This window comes from Garra rufa, chromosome 6, assembly GCF_049309525.1.
Source record: "Garra rufa chromosome 6, GarRuf1.0, whole genome shotgun sequence".
Lineage (NCBI taxonomy): Eukaryota > Metazoa > Chordata > Actinopteri > Cypriniformes > Cyprinidae > Garra > Garra rufa.
Window position 1 is genome coordinate 8583954 of NC_133366.1, and position 14509 is coordinate 8598462.

Consider the following 14509-nt stretch of genomic DNA (forward strand, 5'->3'; position numbering starts at 1 on the left):
CATATAACTTTTTTGTTTATAACAGGTCTTTAAAGAAGGACTATCGCTGCTCCTTCAGTCCAGCGGAATGGTAGAGTCTTGAAAATGGCCGCTGTCTTCCATGTGTTTCGAGCTGCCAGAAGGATTTCTATTATTTGATTCCTCGTTGTTTACTTTTCATAACAGTGATATTATTAAAGTCACTTCATACCAGAAATACATTATATCGGATAATACATTAGCTTGTAAGAATGGTAAGTAACTTCAGTCTTGTTTACATATTTAGCTTTCAGGCTAACGTTAGTGAATCCAGCAAGTGTTTAAATCACATGTTATACTGTTAGTTATTTTATATCTTTGTAAATGAAAACACTAAATACAGTGTCTGTGTTCTCAAATAGAGTTGTCTCAGTAAAGAGTTATGTTTTAGTTTGTATCATAAGTCTATTTGTATTGCGTTATAATAAGACGACAGGCTAATAGCAGTCATATTGCAACAATAAAGGTGTTTAGGTGTGTAACAGTTGGCCCAAACACACAAAGAATCAATAATATGAACCCAAAAGTGACTGTAATTATCCTGCTATAACAGAATATGGCAGATTTGTGTGCTATAGTTGTGTGTATATTATTTAATTTAATTTATTTACATATTTATTTTGCTTTAAATTGATCAAAAGTGATGATAAAGACGTTCATAATGTAAAAAAAAAGATTTTTATTCAAGAATAAATACTCGTCTGAACTTTCTATTCATCAAAGAAACTTTGAAAAAAATTACTTAGCTGTTTTCAACATAATAATACTAATAATAAATGTTTTTTGAGCAGCAAATCGGAATATTAGAATTTCTGAAGGATCATGTGACTGGCGTAATGATGCTGTATTTATCCTACTATAACAGAATATGACAGGTTTGTGTGTTATAGTTGTGATCTGTCTGTCTCCAGCCTCACAGAAAGAAGAAAGCCTTCATCGATAAGAAGAATGCTGTGTCCTTCCACCTGGTGCACAGAAGTCAGAAAGATCCGCTCGCAGCGGACGAGAAGGCACCTCAACATGTCCTTGTGCCCACTGCCAAGGTAAAACAAACACACCAAACAGGTTTTGTAGTGTCACGCAGTCCTAATATATCCAAATACCGCCCAATCGTGTCATTAAAGCATTAAAGTTGACATTTGTTCCTGCAGGTGGAGGTGGAGAAGAGGAAACAGGAGCAGCGCAAGTTCGGAGTGTTTTTTGATGATGACTACAATTACCTGCAGCACCTGAGAGAGTCGGCCCAGACCACAGAGCTGGTCTCTGCTCCTTTCTTCAACAGAGATGCACGATCAAAACCTGCAGAGGATGAAGAGGACATGAAGGAGGAGGGCGTCAATGTCCCTGTAAGGCCATTCGGCAGCAGCTCCTTCATGCAGCCAATAGATCTTTTTATCTGACGATATATTCTGTGCATTTGACACAGATATATATATTTTTTAACTGCACCACAAAACATTCATAAGGGTCAATTTTTTGAAACTGAGATCTGAGAGCTGAATAAATAAGCTTTCCATTGATGTATGTTTGTTAGGATAGGACAGTATTTGGCTGAGATACAACTAGAAAATCTGGAATCTGAGGGGGGGGGGGGGATAATATAAATATTGAGAAAATCGCCTTTAAAGTTGTACAAATAAAGTTCTTAGCAATGCATATTACTAATTATTAATTAAGTTTTGATATGTTTATGGTTGGACATTTCTAAAATATATATGAGACATGATCTTTACTTAATATCCTAATGATTTTTGGCATAAAAGAAAAAATCTATAATCTGGACCCATACAATGTATTGTTGGCTATTGCTACAAATATACCCATACTACTTATGACTGCTTTTTTGTGGTCCAGGGTCACATACATACTGTATCTTTAAAAGAATAGTCCACCCAAAAATGAAAATGCTCACCCTGATGCCAGTCTAAACCTGATTTTTTTTCTGTGGAACAAAGAAATAATTCTGATTTCCAGAAATAATTTCAGATTTTTCACCCACCTTGATACACTTGTGGTGTTCCTGGTCAAAAATGACCAGCCTAAAAAAAGTTGTCTAAACATTTATTGTTTTGCAACATTGTTACGAAATACTGGATTTAGTCTTTTTACTCATGATTGATCGTAGGCCGCATATATCTGAGCTTTCAGGCCTTAAGTTTTAAGAGTTAATGCTGCCAAAAATATTCACATAAAATTCTTTTTTTCACACAAAAACGGAGGCATGTGATCAGCCAGGTTCAAAAAGAAAGGCAAAAGCTGTGCTAATTGGGGAAAAAAAAAGTTGAATCCAAGATTTGGTGACAATATAGCATAATAACAGTTTTATAAGCTATTTTTGACTGGAAACACCAAGTTAGGTAAAGGATTTTCAGTGTTGACATATTTCCAATGAAAATTGAGGAAGGAATTAAGATAATTGAGGAAGTTTTTTATTAATGTCCATCAGCTTTAGTTCACATTACATCTGTAAATCAGGTTTTGTTTCTTGTTACTCTTCTTTAATTAAAAGTAGGCAGTATTCGGGAACAATAATGTGTACACATCTCTTATCAATATTTCAATCCATTTTCCATGAAGATAATGATTTTAAATGTTAAATGTGTTTTTAAATAGCTCTGTGGTTGTTTTTACTAAAAATATGCGTGCAAAGAGAGTGAGGGTGACAACAAACAGTGTTATGGTCCGTTGTGTCTCCTGCAGTTGATGAGCATCATTACGCTTATGTTTTGATGACTGCTGATGTTTTATGTTGATGTTTTTCATAATTGCAGACGGCCTCCATCAAGCTGCCCTCGTCTGTGTTCGCGTCTGAGTTTGAAGAGGAAGTGGGTTTATTAAACAAAGCAGCTCCTATTTCAGGTGAGATCAGAATCAGTCCTGCTTAGGTTCACCAAAACTACAGAACAAACTTTTACTGTATTTAAAATCATATCTCATTGGCTGTGTTGATTCAGTGGTTGATTTATAAAGAAACCAATTGAAATGGAAAGTTCACCCAAAAATTCAAATTCTGTCATTAATTACTCATCCTCATGTCGTTCCAAACTCGTAAGACCTTCGTTCATCTTTAGAACACAACTTAAGTTATTTTTCATGAAATCCAAAAGCTTTCTGACCCTCTATATACAGCAAGGGTCCTACCACGTTTAAGGCGAGACACTGCAGGTGAATAGGGTAAAAAATTAAATTAATGGTTAACACCTTACTTCCAGTTGATTGATTACTTTGATAACTGCAAACATTTTTTTGTATTACAAGTTTTCTAAAATGTTAGGTTTAAATATGTAAAGGAGGCATTAGTAATGAAATGTGTGCTAATTTGCATACATTTCTTGGACAAAAATCTAAACACTGGATGAAGTCTGTTTCAAAATTCTTGTTTAATTTTTTTTGACATATTAGAGTAAAAAGTTTTTACAGAGGGGATTTGGGGTATCTCATTTCATCACAACATAATTCAGAAAAAACTTAGAACAAGTTTGAGATTTTGGGCTTTTTGGATTTCATGAAGTGTTTTTTTTTGCACTAGTGGGAAGAAACCATCCAAAAGACACTGTTAAGTGTTTCTTTTATAGCACTTTATCAATTACAATACAAATTTTTAAACGTCGTCTTCTTAAAATTAGTTTTTTCTCCTACACTGAGCCATAAATATCCACTTCAGTAGCAGTTAAAACACACCAAACTTTACATTTTTATTCCTGTCTAAATCCTGAAGGTTTTTACAGACGGATTTGTTCATATAAAATTTGCTTGATTTTATACAACATTTTATTCCCCAAAAAACTGTAAAAGATCTATCGTTTTCTGCCTGTTTGAATTATGAATTATGGAGGGACAAAATGAGATACCCAAAATTCTTTCTGTAAAAACATTTGACTTATTAAACAAGAAAGTTGAAACTGACTTCATCCAGTTTGCCTCATTTGCATATTAAAACCTAACTTTAAAAAAAATGTATAATACAAAAAATGTTTGCGATTTTTTTCCCCCCTTTTCACCTGCAGTGTCTCACCTTAAAAAATCAGTTCTTGTGATCTTTCTATTCATCAAAGAATATTGAAAAAGAAGCAGCACAACTGTTTGCAACATTGATAATAATCCGACATGTTTCTTGAGCAGCAAATCAGTATATTAGAATGATTTCTGATGGATCATGACACTGAAAACTGGAGTAAAAATTCAGCTTAGAATTAATACTAAATAATACAAATAATAAATTATATTTTACTATATACTGATAATTAGCTAGACCAAACGATAGTAAATGGTAATGACCTTGTTTTACAAAAAGCAAAAAAAAATATATATATATTTGCTTAAAAAAGATTAAGCAAAATGTTTGTATTCAAAGAAACTGCCAAATGCAAATATAGTTTTGTGTCTTTATTTTCAGGGCCGCGTTTGGATATGGATCCTGACATTGTCGCTGCGCTGGATGAGGACTTTGATTATGACGACCCAGAGAACATCCTGGAGGATGACTTCATCATCAAAGCCAATGATGTCATGGGCGACGGAATGGGGTAAAACTGACAAATGACAAAAGATTAGCATGAGCCTGATAGTTTGTTAATCCATGGACAAATGGGATGTAAATAAAGGGTTAGTTCACCCAAAAATGAAAATTAGCCCATGATTTACTCACCCTCAAAGCATGCTAGGTTTATATGACTGTCTTCTTTCAGAAGAATCCAGTCGGAGTTATATTAAAAATTGTCCTGGCTCCTCCAAGCTTTATAATGGCGGTGGGTGTTTCTCTCCAACAGTCAAAAGCAAGTCCAATAAAGTGCATCTATCTTTAATAAAAAGTGTCTCACATGGCTCCGGGGGGTAAATAAAGGCCTCCTGTAGCATATTGATGCGTAATGATCACTTTAATCTAGCTTGCGCTAACTGTTCAATTCAATTCAATTCAATAAAAATTCAAAAAACTTTATTTGTCCCCAAGGGGCAATTCAAAGGCATGTTGAGCAGCACATAAAACAACCTTATTACCAAAGAATGTACAAAGTACAAATAATTAATAATAAACAACAAATAATAAAAATAACAACAATAAATAATACAAAAATAGTTTAGTTCAAAACATCTAAAGTGCATAATAAAAAATTGTTACATTTTGGAATTCAGAAGCAAAATAGCTTTAGGAACAAAGGTGGCTCTCCTTCTCTGAGTTCTACACGCAGGACAACGAAGCCGTCCTCCAGAGGGGAGCCATTCAAATGCCGAATAAAGAATATGTGAGTGATCCTTAATAATCTTACTTGCTAACCTAAGTGTCTGTTGGTCATATATACATGAAAGAGATCTAACAGGCAAACCAATAATCCTAGAGCACACTGTAACAGCACTCTAGTCGATTTCTGTTCTGTATACTAATAGAATGGAACCAACAAGAAATGGAAAATGTAACAATACTCTCTATAAAAGAATAATAATAGTTGTACACGGAAGCCTTTCCAGGCGGATGACGTTGGATGTATGTGTTGCGAATGCGCCGGTGAGAAGTGACGAACACGCAAGTGACGCACCGTGGAAAGATTAAAACAACACACCGGTCATAAATTTGAAGTACAAAAGGAGGATTTGTCAAGAAAAAAATTCTGAGGATTTTGATATAAGCCAAGAGCAAAGGTTTTCCTTTGCTCCTGTAAACAAACGTTGGTTTTCGCAACATCAGCGGCGCATGCGCAACTCATACGTCCTACATCATCCGCCCAGAATGGCTTCTGTGTATGACAGTTAGCACAAGCTAGATTAAAGTGATTATTATGTTTTTAACATGGATGTTTTTCTTACAAAGACGCATCAATACGCTACAGGAGGCCTTCATTCACTGGACTTTTTATTATGGATAGATGCACTTTATTGGACTTGTTTTGGACTGTTGAACAGAAACACCCAATTATAAATCTTGGAAGAGCTATGACAATTTTTAATATAACACCAATTGGATTTGATTGAAAGAAGAAAGTCATATACACCTAGGATGCCTTGAGGGTGAGTAAATCATAGGCTAATTTTCATTTTTGGGTGAACTAATCCTTTAAGTGAGTTAGCCAGTGGGCTTAATGCTTGAATCTGCATAACCCCGCCCACATCATTTCCTTTATGTTTTTGACTTCAGTGGTGATGATGATGATGATGATGATGATGATGAATGGGAGGACACTGATGAGGAAGATGATGAAGACGAGGAGCAAGATTACGATTCAGAAGGTGGTCTGTCAGAGGATGAGGAAGGCGGCCGGAAAGAATTCATGTTTGCCGACTGCGAGACAAAGACTCGTTTCACAGAGTATTCCCTCACGTCCTCTATCATGAGGAGGAACGAGCAGCTCACGCTCCTGGACGACCGCTTTGAAAAGGTCAGTCAGCAGATCTTCCACACTTCTTTATTTAATGACAGATTTTTAATAGGGCTGTCAAAATTAACGTGTTAATAACGTGTTAACGCAAATTCATTTTAACGGCACTAATTATATTAACGTGCACGATTAATGCAGTGCACATTTTCTGTGTCGAAGCAGGTGCAGTAATATCACGCCGGTCACATTGGAAGTTACATAGCTGGGAACTAATTTCAGGCACTGCGTGATATTACTGCGCCAACTTCCTTGACTATTATCCCGGAATGGGAGTGTAGTTCCTAATCTTATCAGCCTAGAAAACCACAGCTTTACATTTTCCGCTGGTCTTAGTAAACAATATAACTACAGCAGAGTCAAGTTTTAAATAGGACAAATATCAAAACTCATTTTTGAACGCGATGCAATTGGTCTAATAGGATTCGACGATCTATGCTAAGCTATGCTAAAAGTGATATCTCCAGAACAGGAGAACGGCTGAATGATTTCAAAACGGTAAAACTCAACTTATTTATTCGGGGGGAGTTGGAGAATGAGCCTATTTCCAAAAAAAAGTGAAGTGTTCCTTTAAGCAAGGATTAAAACCATGAATCTAATTCATTTTATGTATAAATGTATAAATGATTTCTGAAAGGTCATGTGACACTCAAGACTGAAGTAATGATGCTTAAAATGCAGTTTTGATCACAGGAATAAGTTACATTTTAATGTATACGTAGAAAACAATTCTTTTAAATTGTAATAATATTTCACAATATTACTTTTGTTTTTATTAAATAAATGCAGCATTGGTGAGCAGAAGAATCTTCAGTAATCAGTAGTTGTCTGTTTGTTGTGCTGTCTACTAGTTTTACGAGCAGTTTGACGATGATGAGATCGGCGCTCTGGATAACGCAGAGCTAGAGGGCTACATTGAACCGGACAGCATGCGACTGGAGGAGGTCATCAAAGACTACTTCATACAGAAAGAGAAAGAGTGAGTGTCTATGACTGTCACAGATCTCTGTGTGTGTGTGTGTGTATGTTTATGTGAGATCACTACAGAAGAGCTCATCACTTTATGTGTGTGTAGATGTCAGAAACCAGATAAGCTGGGTCGTCCAGATCTGCCCTCTGTGAGAGAGGAAGACGACGACGAGGAGGAGGATGAAGACGACAAAGAGGTGGAGATTGAGACGATGGTCATTGAGCAGCCTACAGAGCGCTGGGACTGTGAGACTATCATCAGTGAGTCAGAATCCATGCATGTGACACTAAAGACTAGAGTAATGACACTGAAATTTCAGTTTTGCATCACAGGAATGAATTACATATCAAATAGAAAACAGTTTTTTAAAAATGTAATGCATATATACACACTGCTGTGCACTAAATAAACAATATACAACAAAATATTTGTAATAAATCAGCATATAATGATTTCTATGATTTCATAGAATGATTTCTGAAGGATCATGTGACACTGAAGAGTGGAGTAATGATGCTGAAAATTCAGCTTTGTTCACAGAAATAAATTATACTTTAAAGTGTATTAAAATAGAAAACAGTTATTTTAAATTGTAATAATATTTCACAATATTACTGTTTTTACAGTATTTTTAATCAACTAAATGCAGCCTTAGTGAGCAGAAGAGGCTTTTTGTATCACGTTATCGTATGTGTTTGTGCACTTTACAAAGGATTGCAGTATGTTTTAAAAACAGAGTATCAAAATAATAATGTTTTGAGTTATTCATAGTATGTCTTGGTTATTCTTATCATGATCATCATGTTTGTTTTTCCCTTAGGTACGTACTCCAACCTCTACAACCGGCCCAAACTGATCCAGGACCCTCCAAAGGTAAAGAACCCTGCCTTGCAGGTTTTATATTTAATAAACTGTTCAGTCACTACACAGATAAAGAAGGAAAGGGACAGATCAGATTGACTGCGAGTTAAATTTCCAATTCAAATCTGCATCCATTTTGCATGTAAACCAAATTTCAGATGAGTTGAGTTGCATGTCTTATGGCTTTCATCTAGCAGAGACACACAAGTGAACATGCTACATTTATAACAGTAAGGCTGTGAAATCAATTCATAAACAAATGGTTAGTTTGTTGCGAATTGATCTTGTATTAATGTGTAATACCATTGGAGTTACATGGTAATGCATTTTTAATGCATTGATTTGTCGAACTCCGTCATAGAACACATGACTGATAAAGCACACAGATATATTTTGTTTACTTGCTCTTTAGAATAGTTTGCATTTGCTGTCGTGACACAAACACATTTCAAAGGTCATCAAAGGAGAAGGTGTTTGTTCATAGGGATGGATGGAGGTTTAATAGAGCTTAATAGAGCTTAAAAACAAACAATAATGCAAACAGTAGAGCATGGTACTGGCACACCAAAGTTTGATTTCTGCATGAACTGGTATATCATGTATATCTTGAATGCCAAATGCATAAATATAAATGTGACCCTGGACCACAAAACCAGTAATAAGGTTAAATTTTACAAAACTGAGATGTATACATCATATGAAAGCTCAATAATTAAGCTTTCTATTGATGTATGGTTTGTTAGGATAGGACAATATTTGGCTGAGATACATCTATTTGAAATCAGAAATCTGAGGATGCAAAAAAATCAAAAATACTGAGAAAATCACCTTTAAAGTTGTCCAAATTAGGTTCTTCACAATGCATATTACTAATCAAAAATTACATTTTGATATGTTTACAGTTGGAATTTTACAAAAAATCTTCATGGAACATGAACTTTACTTAATTTCTTAATGATTTTTGGCATAAAAAAAAAAATCAAAAATTTTGACCCATGCAATGTATTTTTGGCTATTGCTACAAATATACCCCAGCGACTTAAGACTGGTTTTGTGGTCCAGGGTCACAAATGTGTGTTTTCAACCCAAGCAGATCCGAGTGTCTAATAAGTCGGGGATTCCTCTGGATGTCCTGCCGAAACGAGGCCTAACGGCCAAACAGGTGGAGAGGATGGAGAGGATCAACGACTCGGACCTGCCCCGAGCCGCCACACAGCCCCGCTCACGGGAAGAAAGCGTAGAGGAGAGGAAAGCCAGGAAACAGGCCATCAAGATGGAGAGAAAGGTGTGTACGGTGGTACCACCCCAGATCCCGTCATGCTGGAAAAATATTAAATATTAATCTAAGCCAGTTTGCTACATGTTATCTCCACTTTGTCTTGTCAGACATTGTTAGGTTGTTGAGGAAGAAGTGTGCTGGCACTTTAAGTTGCCAGACTTATTTTTAAAACACAATGGCCCGGTTTCACAGACAGGGCTTAGACTAAGCCAGGATTAGGCCATATTTCAATTAGAACATTTAAGTAATTTTTATAAACATGCTTAGAAAAAAACATTACTGGTGTGCATCTTAAAACAAAAAAGGCACTTATATATTTTTAAGATCAGTCAGTGCAAGTTTATTTCAGTTGAAACAGCTCAGACTTACATTTTAGTCTAGGTCTAGGCTTAAGCCCTGTCGGTGAACCCGGGGGAATGAGTGGAGAAATCACACGTAGTAGTAGAGGTCAAAAGTTTACATCCCCTTTCAGAATCCGCAAAATGTTAATTATTTTACCAAAATAAGAGGGGTCATACAAAATGCATGTTTTTGTTTATTAAGTACTGACCTGAATAAGGTATTTCAAGAGAAAATATTAGTTGAATTTACAAAAAATGACCCCGTTTACACACCCTTGATTCTTAATACTGTGTTTTTTGTTTAGTAATAATTGTTCATGAGTCCCTTTTTTTTGTCCTGAACATTTAAACTGCCTGCTGCCCTTCAGAAAAATTCTTTAGGTCCCACAAATTCTTTGGTTTTTCAGCATTTTTGTGTATTTGAACCCTTTTCAACAATGACTGTATGATTTTAAAATCTTTTCGCACTGAGGACAACTGAGAGACTGTAACTATAACAGAAGGTTCAAACGCTCAATGATGCTCCAGAAGGAGAAACAATGCATTAAGAGACGGGGTGAAAACTTTTGGATCAGGGTAAATTTAACTTATTTTGTCTTCTGGGAAACATGTAACTATCTTCTGTAGCTTCTGAAGGGCAATACTAAATAATAATAAAAAAAAGATATTTAGGCAAAATTTAAAAAAAATGTATGCGCCTCCTTTCTGTTCAAAAGTTTTTACCCCCAGCTCTTAATGCATTGTGTTTCCTTCTGGAGCATCAGTGAGTGTTTGAACCTTCTGTAATAGTTGCATATGAGTCTCTCAGTTGTCCTCAAAATCATACAGTCATTGTTGGAAAGGGTTCAAATACACAAAAATGCTGGAAAACTAAAGAATTTATGAGACCTGAAGGATTTTTCTGGAGAACAGTGGACGGTTTAACTGTTCAGGACAAACAAAGGACTCATGAACAACTATCACTAAACAAAAAAACAGCTATGGATCATTCAGTTAACAACACAGTATTAAGAATCAAAGGGAATATAAGCTTTTGAACTATTATTTTCTCTTGTATTTTCTCTACATCTACATCTTCCTAAAAAGCGCCACAGCAAACCTTTTTTTTTTTTTTCTTTGTTGTTTTAGGAGAGGAGGACGGAGAAAAAGGCAAACAAAATGGCATTCAAACAGGAGAAACGGATGCAAGAGAAGCAGATGGTTAATTTAAGAGCAAACGTTCAGGGCATGAAGCTCTCATAGACTGTGACATCACTTCAGAGACTACAGGACCTTTTTGAAGATCACAGGTTACACTGTTGCAGTACATCATTTTCCTAATCAGAACTTCCATGTGAATATGCAGTTCTGAATGATGTTTTTGAATTGTGTTGCCATGGAGACATCATAACAAACGGAATTGTTAGAAACTGTTCTATTTATGTTTGATTGTTTGAAGGTAAACAATCAAAGGAGTTCATTTATCACTGACTCAGCAGCTTTTCTTTTGTACAAAAAAGTAAACCTATTCATCACAGTCAAACCAGCTTTATTAAAAAAAAACAAGTAATATTTTTCCATAAAATCCCTGTTCAGTTTTAATAAAAACACAATCATACACAATCACCAGTGCCACAGTATTGAACTTAATGCAAACTATCAGCTGCCTGTAAGTTAGACAGGATGGCTTTATAAAGTAGTATCTCAGTTCATAATGATGAAAACCTCAACCTCTCCCATTATTGTTATGCAAAGTGCTTAGATGTCATTCACATGATTTAAACAATAAACAACTATGATCTCAAAAGTTCCTGTTTTCATCATGAAGTGAGCAGGTTGAAGATTGCTCTGAGTGAGTTTCTGAGTAAACGAGAACATTCACATCTGCGTTGGAAACTGGAAGTGTTTCATAAAAGCTCTGACCTCATATAAAAACAATGAAAATGACAGTGTCTTTAAAGGTTGGAAGTTGTGTAGTAGCAACTTAGATGCACACTTCTGTTCAAAGGTTTGAGATCAGTGATTTTTTTTATTTTATTGATCATTGGATTAAAAATACTGTAAAAGCAGAAATATTATTACAATTTAAAATAATGGTTTTCTATGTGAATATTTGTCTTTTGATAAAAGTAAAGTTTTTTTAAGGGGAGACACTGCCGGCAAAAACAGTCAAATTTGAGATTTTAGGTTTTTGTTTTTTCAGGCTAGTGAAAAGAAACATCTAAAAGACACTGTTAAGTGTTTCTTTTATAGCACTTTATCTATTTGTTTCTATAGATTTCGATTACAATTAATATTTTTAAATCCTGTTTTTCCTCATACACTGAGCCATAAATCTCCACTTCAGCAGCACTTATACACACCAAACTTTACATTTTTATTCCTGTCTATATCCTGAAGGTTTTTAATGAAGGATTTGTTCATGTATAATTAGCTTGATTATATACAACATTTCCTTCCCCCCAAAATTGTAAAAATAGAGCGAATGACAAAAATGAGAAACTGACTTCATCCAGCGTTTAGATTTTTGTACTAGAAATGTATGCAAATTATTGCATATTTCATTAAATAATATGCATATTAAAATGTAACATTTGAGAAAAAGTGTAATACGAAAAATGTTTGCAATTATCAGTGTAATTAATCAACTGGGTAAGTAATTTTTTTTACCCTATTCACCTGAAGTGTCTCGCCTTAAAAGGAGTCATACTGACCCCAAACTTTGAACAGAAGTGTACATTTCTGTTTGATGTGACATTTCATATTTACAGTCAAAATAAATATAGACCTGAATTACTGTAATAATAAAGTATTTTCCTGAAAATCAACTTAAACCCAGGCAAGCATCCATTTGGTGTTAAAAGAAGCACATACAATTCAGTAGTTGTTTTATAATGCAGTTAAATCTGCAAAAACGCAAATCCAATGACTTCAGTTACATGACCTGAGCAGCACTTGTAAAAGATTGTAAAACTTTGTTCAAAGGCCACAAGATAAGGCGAATGGAATAAAAGCAACACGTTAATCAAAAAAAAAAAACTACAGTATGTAGTCAAATATAAGTAGTAATGAACAAAAAAATGTTCAAAATAAGTAGGAGAATAGACAGAAATCCCCAGAGCTAGTGGATGAGGAGTTTCTGTTCAAATAAAAGGAGTGCCGTGATGAATGGCGAACGCCAAACACGTTCTTCCATTGTGCCACAAACCGGAAAACCCAGGGGAATTCCAATTCGTGATGTCATGTGAGGGCTTGTACTTGTACAAACAGTCCCATCCCATAACATGTTCCCAAAACGCATCCAGGCGACAGGTGCCGGGGCTTTTGCTGTCTTTATGGTACTTTCCTTCACTGCTAGACGTCTAAAAGCAGTTTGGGTCCATAGCCATCTACCATATCTCCAGGACTCATCTCCTGTCGGGGAGCATGTGGACAGTCGTAACCCTCCGACTGGTTGTACGGCTCATCTTCAACAAGGTCATTACCCCCGTAGGGGTTTTTAGCTTCAGAGTCACTGCTTTCCGGATCCTTGGTATCAGGGTACTCTGTTTTATTGTCACATATCTCCTTTAAATGTTGTTCTTCAGGAGGCATCTTTGGCTCGACACGCACATTGCTGTCCACATGTTCCTTGTCTGGACTGTACGGGGGTGGACTTGGTAGTAGACTGATCTTCTGCCAAATTAAAAAAGAGACAGTTTACAGTCACCCATCTCTGTGCAGATGCTGCTCACCAAGCTTTACCCCCAAAAACATCACAAAAAAGATATCTGCGAGAACATCAGGAACTAAACAATATTACACAGTCTACTGCTGGACAACCCTGTTATTTATTTATTTATTTTATTTTTAAAAAATTTCTATTAAACTTTAATTTGTTTTATTTCACTTTTAGTCATTTTTAGTTTTCAAATACAACAATTTTATATTTTTTAGCTTTTATTCCACTAATATTATGTTCTTGGTTGTGTTTTTGTTTTTTTTAATGCAGTATTAATAACTTAATTTTGGTTAGTTTTCAGTGCAACATTTATTTTTAAAAAGTTTTAGAAATTGTAGAAATCACAGTTTTCAGTCAAAAAATGATTCAAGTATTTTTAAAGCTTAAAGCTTGAATGTTTTAAAGTGCAATAATCTGTCAGATACATGGATAAATGGATAAATAGCATGTTTGTAGCATGATTTACATGTTTCTAGCATGTTGTTAGCATTATTAACATGTTGCTAGCATGTTTCTAAAATGATTGTAACATGTTTAACATATCAATAGCGTAATATCATGTTGCTAATGTGTTTTTAGCATGATTCGCATGTTTCTAGCATGATTAACATGTTGGTAGCATTTTCTAGCATGATTTTAACATGTTTAACATGTTAATAGCGTATTCTCATGTTGCTAACGTGTTTCTAGCATGATTCGCACGTGTCTAGCATGATTATCATGTTGCTAACATGTTTTTAGCACGATTCGCATGTTTCTAGCATGATTATCATGTTGCTAACATGTTTCTAGCATGTTTAACATGTCAATAGCGTATTATCATGTTGCTAATGTGTTTTTAGCATGATTCGCATGTTTCTAGCATGATTAACATGTTGGTAGCATTTTCTAGCATGATTTTAACATGTTTAACATGTCAATAGCGTATTGTTCTCATGTTGCTAACGTGTTTCTAGCATGATTCGCACGTGT

General features: G+C 35.2%; 2 protein-coding genes across 3 annotated transcripts in view; one reads left to right on the forward strand and one right to left on the reverse strand.

The window, feature by feature from the left end:
• Positions 1–62: 62 nt before the first annotated feature.
• ltv1 (LTV1 ribosome biogenesis factor) lies at positions 63–12833 on the forward strand. Of its 2 annotated transcripts, none has more exons than XM_073842125.1 (11): positions 63–233; positions 930–1061; positions 1170–1364; positions 2790–2877; positions 4415–4544; positions 6149–6389; positions 7238–7365; positions 7462–7616; positions 8177–8229; positions 9308–9502; positions 10966–12833. In XM_073842125.1, the coding sequence occupies exons 1-11, from the start codon at positions 231–233 to the stop codon at positions 11077–11079; spliced, it is 1434 nt and encodes a 477-aa protein (XP_073698226.1). In that variant the 5' UTR covers positions 63–230; the 3' UTR covers positions 11080–12833. The 2 variants fall into 2 exon arrangements, with proteins under 2 accessions (XP_073698226.1, XP_073698227.1); XM_073842126.1 differs by having other exon boundaries at positions 64–233; positions 9311–9502.
• ifngr1 (interferon gamma receptor 1) overlaps positions 11349–14509 on the reverse strand; it is a 21705-nt gene continuing 18544 nt past the window's right edge. Inside the window, exon 7 of the mRNA XM_073842127.1 lies at positions 11349–13491. Within this exon, the coding sequence (XP_073698228.1) occupies positions 13171–13491 (321 nt within the window). The 3' untranslated portion in view covers positions 11349–13170. The remainder of the gene's footprint in view (positions 13492–14509) is intronic.